This window comes from Aotus nancymaae, unplaced genomic scaffold, assembly GCF_030222135.1.
Source record: "Aotus nancymaae isolate 86718 unplaced genomic scaffold, 86718_ANA_hifiasm-v0.15.2.pri h1tg000059l, whole genome shotgun sequence".
Lineage (NCBI taxonomy): Eukaryota > Metazoa > Chordata > Mammalia > Primates > Aotidae > Aotus > Aotus nancymaae.
In genome coordinates this window covers 50,224,121-50,236,350 of record NW_026988473.1, presented here as the reverse complement: position 1 = coordinate 50,236,350, position 12,230 = coordinate 50,224,121, and the positions used below count along the sequence as shown (strand labels likewise).

General features: G+C 38.7%; 1 protein-coding gene across 2 annotated transcripts in view; it reads left to right on the top strand.

Annotated features, from left to right (window-relative positions):
* SWAP70 (switching B cell complex subunit SWAP70) overlaps positions 1-12,230 on the top strand; it is a 157,575-nt gene that overhangs the window by 125,113 nt on the left and 20,232 nt on the right. For both annotated transcript variants that reach the window (XM_021675143.2, XM_012456683.3), the window contains exons 4-7: positions 2,713-2,940; positions 5,980-6,126; positions 7,595-7,703; positions 11,803-11,984. In XM_021675143.2, coding sequence (XP_021530818.1) covers positions 2,713-2,940; positions 5,980-6,126; positions 7,595-7,703; positions 11,803-11,984 — 666 coding nt within the window. The remainder of the gene's footprint in view (positions 1-2,712; positions 2,941-5,979; positions 6,127-7,594; positions 7,704-11,802; positions 11,985-12,230) is intronic.

Sequence of the window (12,230 nt, the reverse complement as noted above, 5' to 3'; positions counted from 1 at the left end):
TGCAGTAGAATTCATAGGAAAATTTTGTTTCATATTCTTCTTCACTTTCTCTTGTTTCATAAATGCCTTCTCAAATGTAATTTTGAATGGTTGAATAGTATTCCCCTCAGTGCAGAAGGGAAGCAACATTAGTAGGGTATCTACTATGTGATGGGCATTGTGCAAATTGCTCCATATTTGTCTCATTTCACCCCACAGCATTTCTATAAGTATTGTTATGCCCATTTCATAGATGAGAAGATTGAGGCTTAGCTTAGTTAATTTCAGTTTAGCAAACATTTGTTGAGTTCTGAGGTACCATGATGAACTTTGGGGATTAAGGATGAGTGGGACATGGTTTCTCCTACAAGGAATGCAGAAAATGGTTGAAAAGCAAGTAAGTGAAAATACACTAAGTGCAGTGACATAGAAGAGGAACACGTGACCTGGGTTCAGGTTGGTCAGAGCAGGTTTGCTAAAGCAGCAATGCTTTTCAAAATTTTAGCGTGCATATGGAGGTATTAGGGGTTTTTGTTAAAATACAGACTCTGATTTTTGGGCTTTGGTTGGTCTGACAGTCTTCATTTCTAACAAGCTTCTAGGTGGTGCCAATGTTGCTGGTCTGCATATGTCATTTTGAGTAGGAATATTCTAGAGGCTGTAGGACTTGAATAAATACCAGTTAACTTGGTTGAGAGATGGGAAAAGATATTCTAGACAGAGAAGACAGAATAGGGAATGACATAAAGCCTAAGGAAAGTATGGTAGGAGGGTAAACTACTTATAATCTATGGCAAGTGGTGGCAAACTACAGCTTGCTGGCTAAATCCAGCCCACAGCCTATATTTGCACAGCACATGTGCTAAGAATAGTTTTTATATTTCTAAAGGGTTGTAAAAAAAACAAAATCAAGGAAGAACGCATGATTGAGAGGCACGAAGCTTAAATATTTACTGTTCAACCCCTTACAGTAAAAGTTTACACCCCCTGATTTATGATATTAATGGTACTGGTGGAGTGTAAAGTTTGAGGTGGGTCATATTTGAGAAAGTAGGCTGGGGGATGATCACCAAGGGATGCAGAGGAGCTTGGCCTCTGTCTTTGAGGTGATAGGGAGCCAGGGCAGGGCTTAAAGAGAGGAGTGTCAGGCTCTGGCTTTTGTTTTAGAAAAATCCCTTTGGCAGAATATATATATAAAAGAGGGGGGACCCTGGAGGTAAGGATACCAACCAGGAGGCCTGACCAAAAGCAGATTGAGTAGGAGTGACAGAGTTCAGAGCTGTCTGGGACAAAGCTTTAAAATTTCTTTTCTAAACCCTTAGAAAGTGGAAAGAAAAAGAAAAAAAAATAATAAAATAAAATAAAATTTCTTTTCACTGTAACCCATAGGAAGATAAATGTTTTTTATCATGACCCAGCACACATAGACACATGCACACACAAAGCAAAACTTATCACAAAATACTGTTTCTTTGTTATGGATGAACCCACATGTTTTTTGTTCCATTCAAAAAAATGCTGGTTGCTATCCACTAAGTTGACTTTACAGTGGGCCATAACCCACAGTTTGAAAACACTCATTTAGGGAAATAAAACAGCAAGATTATGTCATTGGTTTGATGTGGAGGGTGGGGAACAAGAATCCTAAAATGGATGTGTGAATGGTGTTATTCCTAATGGAAATCAATAGTAGAGGGGGAAGCCATTTGGAAGGTAGAGAAGATTCTTTCGTTTTTGGACATAATGTTGAATTTGAGAGCACTGTAGGATATTTGGGCTTTCCAGAAAATAAAAGGTATCAATTCTTACTCAGTTTTATTGCCTAATTGTTTGTTTAACTGCTGTTCGTTCTTTCTTTTTGAGACAGAGTCTCGCTCAGTTGCCCAGGTTGGAGTGCAGTGGCACGATCTCCACTCACTGCCTTCAAGATTCGAGCAATTCTCATGCTTCAGCCCCCTGAGTAGCTGGGATTACAGGTGTGTAATCCCAGCATGAAGCATGAAAATTAGCCTGGCTAATTTTTTGTATTTTTAGTAGAGACAGGGTTTTGCCATGTTGGCCAGGGTGGTCTCGAACTCCTGGCCTCAAGCAGGCCTCCTGCTTTGGCCTCCCAAAGTGTTGGGATTATAGGTGTGAGCCACCACTCCCAGCCTAACTGCTGTTATTTCAATAACAGTATTTTCTACACAAAGTATAATGTTTTAGAATTTAGTAAGCTTTTCCTGCTCAGGCTAGGTATTCCACCATTATTTACAACATTGTAGTGTTCCAGTGGGAAGAAGCAGCATGAATTTTGAATAGTTGGCTTATGTGGAAAATTTGTAAATTGGTCAATAACTTGTATATATTACTTTGAGATGTTTAATTTAGCACTTGTATATTTGGTAAGATTAATGTTCTGGTACATTAAAATATTTAACAGTGTAATCAGAGTACATTAATTAGTTTGTATATTGTTATATATGTGCAGTTTGTTTTAGTTCTCTATACAAATATACTACACTATTAGAGGGTTATCAGTTTGTTATTCCTTTACTTATTCTGCACTAATACAGACCAGTAGCATTTTATTTATATTCCTCTCCCTATGTAGTAGGAGACTCTTTAAAGATAGACATTTTTGAAACTATGAAGAGTATTTCCTAAGTTCAACAAATCAGTGTTTATAACATAAATACATAACTATGTTTTTTTTTTTAACTAGGAAATAATTATTTCATATTCTTTATATAGATCGAATACCTGCTTAAGAAGCTTACAGAAGCTATGGGAGGAGGTTGGCAGCAAGAGCAATTTGAACATTATAAAGTCAACTTTGATGACAGTAAAGATGGCCTTTCTGCGTGGGAACTCATTGAGCTTATTGGAAATGGACAGTTTAGCAAAGGCATGGATCGGCAGACTGTGTCTATGGCAATTAATGAAGTCTTTAATGAACTTATATTAGATGTATTAAAACAGGTAAGAATTCTCTTACCGTATTTTTTCTCATCTTTAGAATTTGACATTTTAAATTTAATATTTTTATCACAAAAATGAGTATAAGTCACTTATTTTCTTTTTTTTTTTTTTTTTTTTGAGACGGAGTTTCGCTCTTGATACCCAGGCTGGAGTGCAATGGCGCGATCTTGGCTCACCGCAACCTCCCAGGAGGGAGAATGGCTTGGGAGAATGGCACGCGCCACCGTGCCCAGCTAATTTTTTGTATTAGTAGAGACGGGGTTTCACCATGTTGACCAGGATGGTCTCGATCTCTTGACCTCGTAATCCACCCACCTCGGCCTCCCAAAGTGCTGGGATTACAGGCTTGAGCCACCGTGCCCGGCCTCACTTATTTTCTTACACCGATTTTGTTTTTTTGTTTTTTGAGACAGTGTTGCTCTCTCTCCCAGGCTGGAATGTAGTGATGTGATCTTGGCTCACTGCAACCTCCGTCTCCCAGGTCCAAGGGATTCTTGTGTTTCAGCCACCCAAGTAGCTGGGATTACAGGCGTGCACCACCATGCACAGCTACGTTTTGTATTTTTAGTAGACATGGGATTTTACTATGTTGGCCAGGCTGGTCTTGAATGCCTGACCTCAAGTGATCCACCCACCTTGGCCTCTGTGCTGGGATTACAGGTGTGAGCCACTATGCCTGGCCTGATTTTGAATAGGAATAAAATTTCTTATTTTTTCAGTCTTAGGCTTTCACTTAAAAAAAATTACTGGTGCAATTTTAAAGTGTAGTTAAGCATTGGAAAGGTGCTATTTGAAATAACTGTTTAGATAATCACATTTCCAATTTTTTTTTTTTTTTTGAGATGGAGTCTCACTCTGTCACCAGGCTGGAGTGCAGTGGTGCGATCTCGGCCCACTGCAGCCTCTGTCTCTCAGGTTCAAGAGATTGTCCTGCTTCAGCCTCCCGAGTAGCTGGGACTACAAGCATGCGCCATCATGCCCAGCTGAGTTTTATATTTTTAGTAGAGACGGGGTTTCACCATGTTGGCCAGGATGGTCTGGATATCTTGACCTCATGATCCTCCTGCCTCAGCCTCCCAAAGTGATGGGATTACAGGTGTGAGCCACTGTGCCCAGCCCATTTCCAAAATATTTTTAAAGCATCTTCCTGTCATGTGCACATTCACAACTATTGATCCAGAAATATCTCCATGGCATAATGTTGAGTGAAAAAAAACATATTGCTGAACAGGAGATATCTTGTAATCCCCTTTAGGTAATGTGATGTGTGTGTGTGGAGCTGTCAGGAAGGTGCTTGCCAAAATGTTTACAGTGATCAATTCTGGATTGTGGGATTTTGGTGAATTTTTTTCTTCTTTATCCTTTCTGTATTATTGGACTTTCTACATGATTTTATATTATTTTTATAAAATCAGAAAAATACCCCTACTTGTGGGAAAAAAATGGCTTTATGTAGCAAAGTTGCTTTTGTTTTAGACTGTCATCTTTTTCCCAGCACCCAGCATAGCATATGAAGCTCATGCTTATTAAATAGAATTTATATTTTTTGGTGACTCTTTGAAACTTCTTACATTATTGTATTGAATAATAACTCTGATTTGGGATTTCCTTACTTTGATTCTTTCTTTGTTTCATAGGTAATAGTGTTGTCTTTCTCCTAATGGAGCACATCATAAACGTTGAGGCTGAATTTGTATAGATTTTTGGTACTACAAAGAGTTACGAGACGTGGTCTCTATCTGAAGCGGAATTCTCAGCCTCTTAGGATGGCAGGATATGACTATAGTAGAATTGCAGTTTAAGATAGCTTTTGCTTGAATGTCCAAAGATTAGGAAACTGAATATGTAATATGATTAGAACTTAGTATAATAACCATATGAAACTTATAATCAAGTTAATATTATATATATTTAATGATATATATATAATCTATCATACGCTATCAGCACCTGTAGATTTAATACTAAAAATATCAAGTATTCTCAAACAAGCCTGAAGGGCTTTAGCCTATAGTAATGTATAATTTTGATTAAGTAAAAATTTGAGACACACCTTTGAGGCCGGTCTGTGGGAAGGAAGTACAGAGCTAGTGAGTGTGAGCTTAGAAGCCAGTATTCCTAAAAAAAAAAAAAAAAAAAACAGAAACCAGTATTCTAGTATTTTCCTGCTGGTCTGGAGCAGAGTTCCTTCTTCACAATACTGAGAGGTCAGGCAGAAAGGTAGATTGGTACCAGAGGTGAAAGTCCTGGAATATTTGCTTGAGAAGATATATTTGGCCAAGCTTTAGCATTTTAATTGATTGATTGAGGTTTTACTTACCTCAGTCATTTAGCATTTTCATTGATTGAGGTTTTACTTATTGTTTAAAATTCATTTTTGTAGAGATGAGGTCTCACTATGTTGCCCAAGCCGATCTTGAATTCCTGGCCTCAAGTGATCCTCCTGCCTTGGCCTCCCAAAGTGTTGGGATTACAGGCGTCAGCCACTACATCTGGCCTGATTGAGGTTTTAGTTTACAGAGAATCATTGTTAGGGGTTTCTTCTTTCTTTTTAAGTGGAATAGACCAGTATAATGAACTCCCACATACCCATCAACAGCTCCAGTAACCACCAACATGTGGCAAAAAAATCCTACCCCACCTACTTTTACCTCTCCTGTGTTTTGAAGCAAATTTCAGGTATTTTATTTTGTTTATAAAAAATTCAGTAGGTATCTCTAAAAGATAATGATTTAAAAAAAAATCTCAAATGCTACTTAACATGGCGGGGGTTCTAAGTCTATTATCTGCATATCACTTTGGGGAGGGGTTGTCTCTGAAGTGTCTGAAATTATATGCAAATTTTTGTCTGGATATGCTTGCATGAGTGGATGTAATGCCCCTGGCCTTCCTAGATTCTCAGAGGGTCCAAGAACAATTGGTGTTTACGTATTCAGGATCATATTTTCAAATAATGGAGTAGGCACGTATATCAAGGAAGAGATGTCAGCTCTTACAAATGAAAGGACAAGAATTTATATTGCATTTAATCTTTCACAGGGTTACATGATGAAAAAGGGCCACAGACGGAAAAACTGGACTGAACGATGGTTTGTACTAAAACCCAACATAATTTCTTACTATGTGAGTGAGGATCTGAATGATAAGAAAGGAGACATTCTCTTGGATGAAAATTGCTGTGTAGAGGTGAGTCTACTGTTACTTCTTTGCATGATTACCTCATGCTGCCCCCTGCTGCTGAAGTAGCTTCTCACCTTCTTCCATCTAGACACTAGAGCCTTAAAATAATCCCCAAATTTACATTTCCAAAGTAATATAGGCATATAGTTGCCATGGTTTCTGAACCAAAAATTAGAGATAGCTGACAAAATTTTTTTCTTATGTGAATTTATTTATTTATTTATTTTTTCATTTTATTTATTTGTATATTTTTTTGAGACGGAGTTTCGCTCTTGTTACCCAGGCTAGAGTGCAATGGCACGATCTCGGCTTACTGCAACCTCCGCCTCCCGGGTTCAAGCAGTTCTCCTGCCTCAGCTTCCTGAGTAGCTGGGACTACAGGCGTGCACCACCATGCCCAGCTAATTTTTGTATTTTTTAGTAGAGACGGGGTTTCACCTTGTTGACCTGGATGGTCTCGATCTCTTGACGTCGTGATCCACCCACCTCGGCCTCCCGAAGTGCTGGGATTATAGGCGTGAGCCACCAGTGAATTTATTTTCAATCTTATACTCATGAACAAAGTATAAGGATTAAATCATTTATTGGAACATTGAAGGAATCATCTATTGAATAAAAGAGAGTAATAAAAGAGATAATAAAGAAAAAGAAAAGTTCAGTAAGACAATATTTGGAATCATGAATATGCCAGAAAATCTGGGACATTTTGAATGCAAGAAATGAAGGAAGATGTAAGCATCGTCTTTGAATACTTGGGGTGACTTTTAGGACACTTTATTCATAGGTACTAATTCTTTAAAGAAGTGAAATTCTCAAGAACATAAATTTTTGAGTTTTATTTCTGTATGAATTGTCCCCATGTCTGTATGTGTTGAAGAATATTTGAATACCTGAAATCTCACGCATAAACTGTAATGTATTTTAATGAATAATAATGTCTTGAGATGTCTAATGCCCATGAAGTGGTCTTCTTAGATTTAACTAAACATGGAGATCCACAAGGCTTCCAAAGGCCAGTTTACTCATAAAGATATAGGACAGAAACTACAGGTCGCCAGCCATTACATTCCAAGTGCAAGGAGAGAAAGCCTCATTAAGCAGATGTAGGAATCACTCTGGCTTAGTGCTTCATATTCCTTAGGAGTTAATACCTTTTGTAACATCATCACAGATGTACTTTCCAGGATTCCTGCAAGGGAGGTGCTCAGGATGAGAGTTGCTATGCTCAGGAAATCCCAATGCATGGCATCCTATAAGATGTTTATAGTTTTCACAGTCTAAATGTAGTATCCCAATCAGGGGTTGTTGTTACCATAAGTAATGTGCTTAGGGAACAGCATTAGTAAATCAGTAATATGCATTTATAGGTATTTTTCATTGACATTAAGTTTCAGCTGATTTTTACAAATAATTAAGATTGAATTTCATTTAAATACTTAAAATTTTGAAGATCTAATTTTGCTTTCTGTTTTAGTCCTTGCCTGACAAAGATGGAAAGAAATGCCTTTTTCTCGTAAAATGTTTTGATAAGACTTTTGAAATTAGTGCTTCAGATAAGAAGAAGAAACAGGAGTGGATTCAAGGTAAGATGATTTTGATTATTTGCCATGACATAACTTGAGAGCTCTGACTTTCTAGTTTTGAATCTCAGGAAGGATGCTAAGGCATTATTTCCTCATTGTTTATAGTTATTTCTGCATGTGATATAGTAGCTGAGAGAAAAATTATGATGAGCTCTCAAAGTTTTCATTAGTTTTATTTGCATAATAAACTGTGGGTAAATTACAAATGGGAGATTTACTTTTTAAATAGATTTTGGGGTTGCAAGTATAGTTTTGCTACAGTGATATATTGTGTAGTGGTGAAATCTGGGCTTTTAGCGTAACCATCACTCAAATAGTAGCTGTTACGTAATTTCTCATCTCTTGCCAGCCTCCTGCCTTCCCACATTTCTGAGTCTCCAATGTCTGTTAGTCCATACTCTATGTTCATATGTATACATATTTTAGTTCTCACTTTATAAGTAAGAACATGTAGTAGTTGATGTTCTGTTTATGGGTTATTTCAAGAAATACTTCAAGATAATAGCCTCCAATTACATCCATATTACTGCAAAAGATGTTATTTCATTCTTTTTTTATGACTGAGTAGTATTCCAAGGTATATGTGTGTATGTGCACACTACAGTTGTTGGTGGACACAGGTTGATTTCATATCTTAGAGATTTTAGGTTTTACTTACTCTTATTATTTAAAGAGTATAGAATTTCTCCTTTTAAGGACTGTGAAGAATTTTACAGTGGCCATCTTGAGCTTGAGATAATATGTAAAAGAAAAGAGGAATTATGCAATAGTTTTTGAATACTTCAAGTGATTTTCAAGATCCATTACTTTTACAAGAAATCACTAGTTTTGGGTAACTCAAGAACACAAACTTTTGAATTAATAACCTTTTAAACAATAATTTCAACTTTTATTTTAGATTCAGGGGTACACGTGCAGGTTTGTTACATGGGTATATTGTGTAATGCGGAAGTTTGGGGTACAATTGAATCTATCATCCAGGAAGTGAGCATTGTACCTAATAGTTTGCGAACCTCTTCCCCCCACCTCCCATCCCAGTCCCTAGTGCCTGTTGTTGCCACTTTTATGTCCATGAGTACTCAGTGTTTAGCTCCCACTGATTAGTGAGAACATTCATTATTTGGTTTTCTGTTCTGCCTTAATTTCCTTAGGATAATGGCCTGTAGCTGCATCCATGTTGTTGCAAAAGACAAGATTTTGTTCTTTTTTTATGGCTCTGTAGTGAATGAATAACTTTTAAGTGTTCTATTGTTGGGTACCAGCCCCATCCCTGTACGGGGGTGCTTTTGGTCCTGGTGGTGACAAGGGATTGAGAAAAGGAAATAAAGACAGACACACAAGAATAGAATTTACAGCATGGATTCAGTGGACCAGTGCAAGTGAGGGAACCGTTGGCCCCGAGCTCTGGGCTCTGAACACTTTTATTATGTGCTTAATCTCTGATTTTATGGATGTGGAAGGGGAGGATGAAGGGATAGGTAAGATGTTGAGGGGGAGGGCACTTGAGATCCTTCTAAGACATGCTAAACTAGTGCTCTGAGCATTCAACAGCACTTGAGATCCTTCTAAGACATGCTAAACTAGTACTCTGAGTTTATCAGGGTGTGGCTGCATTAGAAGTCTAGCAGATGAGGAGCCACTGGGTCTGACCACACCCAATGCATCAAGGGGCTTTTATCTACCTAGCCTTGAGAACACAGAGCAATTAAAATCACTCCATATTCGGAGAACCTAGGCAGAGCCTGAGGTGTTCCATGATCTCTGCCCTGTAAGGCTTTTCTCCTCCTTGCCAGCTCCCATCTGCAAAGACTGTCCCGGATCTTGTGAGCAGAGGTCGCCTCCCTTTCTCAGAGATCTTTGCATAAGCCCTCTTTATGAGACCCTCATGCAGTCTCCATCTTGAGAAGGCATTCGTGGGACCAGAGCAGTATAGCCTGCTCTGCAACCATCCCGAGGTGTTCCCCGGTGTTACTGCACTCTCGGATGGTCTTTACCTTAGGCCTCCTGTTGCCACTTGATTTCTAATTAACTGCACCAATAATATAGTTTAGTTTGGTATATAAACTTCAATGTACTCTGAGCCAAGCAAACTTATAATTATTTAGCTAGAATTAACATAGGTCTCCCTCTGGCCATCTTGACCCACATTCCATTATTCCAAAATTAGTAAAGAATGAAACAATATAATGAGGCTTTTTTTTTTTAATCCTGAAAGGAGATTCTGAATATTCTTAGACATAGATAAAATTGTTATGTTGGAGAATGTAGTCATTTTTGATGTGGTTTAAGAGTTGGAGGTGGCTGGGCACGGTGGCTCACGCCTGTAATCCCAGCACTTTGGGAGGCCGAGGCTGGCAGATCACAAGGTCAGAAGATTGAGACTATCTTGCTCAACATGGTGAAACCCTGTCTCTACTAAAAATACAAAAAATTAGCTGAGCATGGTGGCGTGTGCCTTGAGAGTAGTCTCAGCTACTCAAGAGGCTGAGGCAGGAGAATCGCTTGAACTCAGGAGGCGGAGGTTGTAGTGAACCAAGATTGCACCACTGCACTGCTGCCTGGTGACAGAACAAGACTCTGTCTCAAAAAGAAAGGAGTTCGAGGCAAATGCACCTTATTTGAATGTTCTTTCCTGTTTCTCTTGGATTAAGTTATAAATTCTGTAACTGCTTTTCTCTTATGTGGAGTGGAGATAATAATAGTACCTACTTCCCAGGGTTGTGGTGACTGTTAGAAAATAGATAATGACAGATATACTCACACGTTTTCAAAATGACATAGATTGCAAACAATCTAGCTGTCTCTGAATTGGGAAATGGTTGAAGAAATTATGGTTTAGCTGCACAATGGTGTACCATGCAGTACTTTATGTATAGTACTTTATGTATTGATACTGAGAACTCTGAGACAGATTAAATGAAAAAAACTGAGGGTCAGAAGAGTGTGTTGTGCCATCATTTGTGTTAAAAGAAGGTGGAAGACATATATACATATTTATTTGCATAGGCTTATAATATCTCATGAGAGATGCACAAGAAACTTAGCATGAGTCGCTTGTGGGGAGAGGAATCCAGTACTTGAGGGATAGGAGTAGGAGGGAGACTTTTCCTGTGTGTCTTTTGAATTTGTACAATGTGAGTGAAAGCATTAGCTATTCAAGAAATTACATTTAGTAATTAAAAATGTCAAAAGAAAAACCAGATTTTGTATAAAAGTTAGATAATGCATGTAAAGGATATTTTTATTTTATTTTATTTATTTATTTTTTTGAGACGGAATTTTGCTCGTTACCCAGGCTGGAGTGCAATGGCGCGATCTCGGCTCACCGCAACCTCCGCCTCCTGGGTTCAGGCAATTCTCCTGCCTCAGCCTCCCGAGTAGCTGGGACTACAGGCACGCACCACCATGCTCGGCTAATTTTTTATATGTTTAGTAGAGACGGGGTTTCACCATGTTGACCAGGATGGTCTCGATCTCTTGACCTCATGATCCACCTGCCTCGGCCTCCCAAAGTGCTGGGATTATAGGCGTGAGCCTCCATGCCTGGCCTTATTTTATTTTTAAAAGAAAAGACAGCTGCTGTTACCTGTTATCATCTCAGGAAGGGGTTGCATAAGGCATAGATGATAGACAACTAAACACAGTAGGTTGCAAATCAGATACCAGAAACTTGAATCTTTGCCCTTACTGTGTCTTATTCTTGTTTGGCTTTTTGAGAAGTATAGAGAAGGGAGTTGAAAGTATCGTCATTAGTTCTTAAAAATGTGTGCAGTGTTCCCAAATCAAGTGTTTCTGTGCATAGATCAGTTACATAATTCTGGTGCTGGAAAGGACTTTATAGATCATCTCTCTCATTTTAGAGGTGGGGAAACTGATGCTGCACGAGGTTATTTCTTGAGGGGAGCTCTGAAAAAAAAAAAACTAAAAACCAAGAGGTTATATGACTGCTCAGGGTCATACCACTACATAGTGGCAAAATCAGAATCTACACTGGGCTTTCTGGCTACCTGTCTCATTTTCTTCCCACTGTGCCACTTGCATAGTAGGCTTACGAAGAATAAATAATATTTCTCATTTTTTTCTCATATACCTTTTGCAGCCATTCATTCTACTATTCATCTGTTGAAGCTGGGCAGCCCTCCACCACACAAAGAAGCTCGACAGCGTCGGAAAGAACTCCGGAAGAAGCAACTGGCTGAACAAGAGGAACTGGAGCGACAAATGAAGGAGCTCCAGGCCGCCAACGAAAGCAAGCAGCTGGAGTTGGAGGCCGTGCGGAAGGTGGGAATGGGCACTGGGTTGGGAAAGGGCTCTTCATTCCCTTGCTTAGGGGCTTTGATTCTACCAAGATGAATGTAGTGCAGTTTTAGGGAGATATTTGTGGTGAACTGTTCTCAGAAGTGTTACCAGACCATCAAGTGAGACACACTGGTTTTCCTAGCCCTGGAACTATGCAAAAACATTTCATTGGCTAGGAAGGTATATTTATAGTAATAATGAGCACAGTTGAATTTTTTCAGAAGAAGG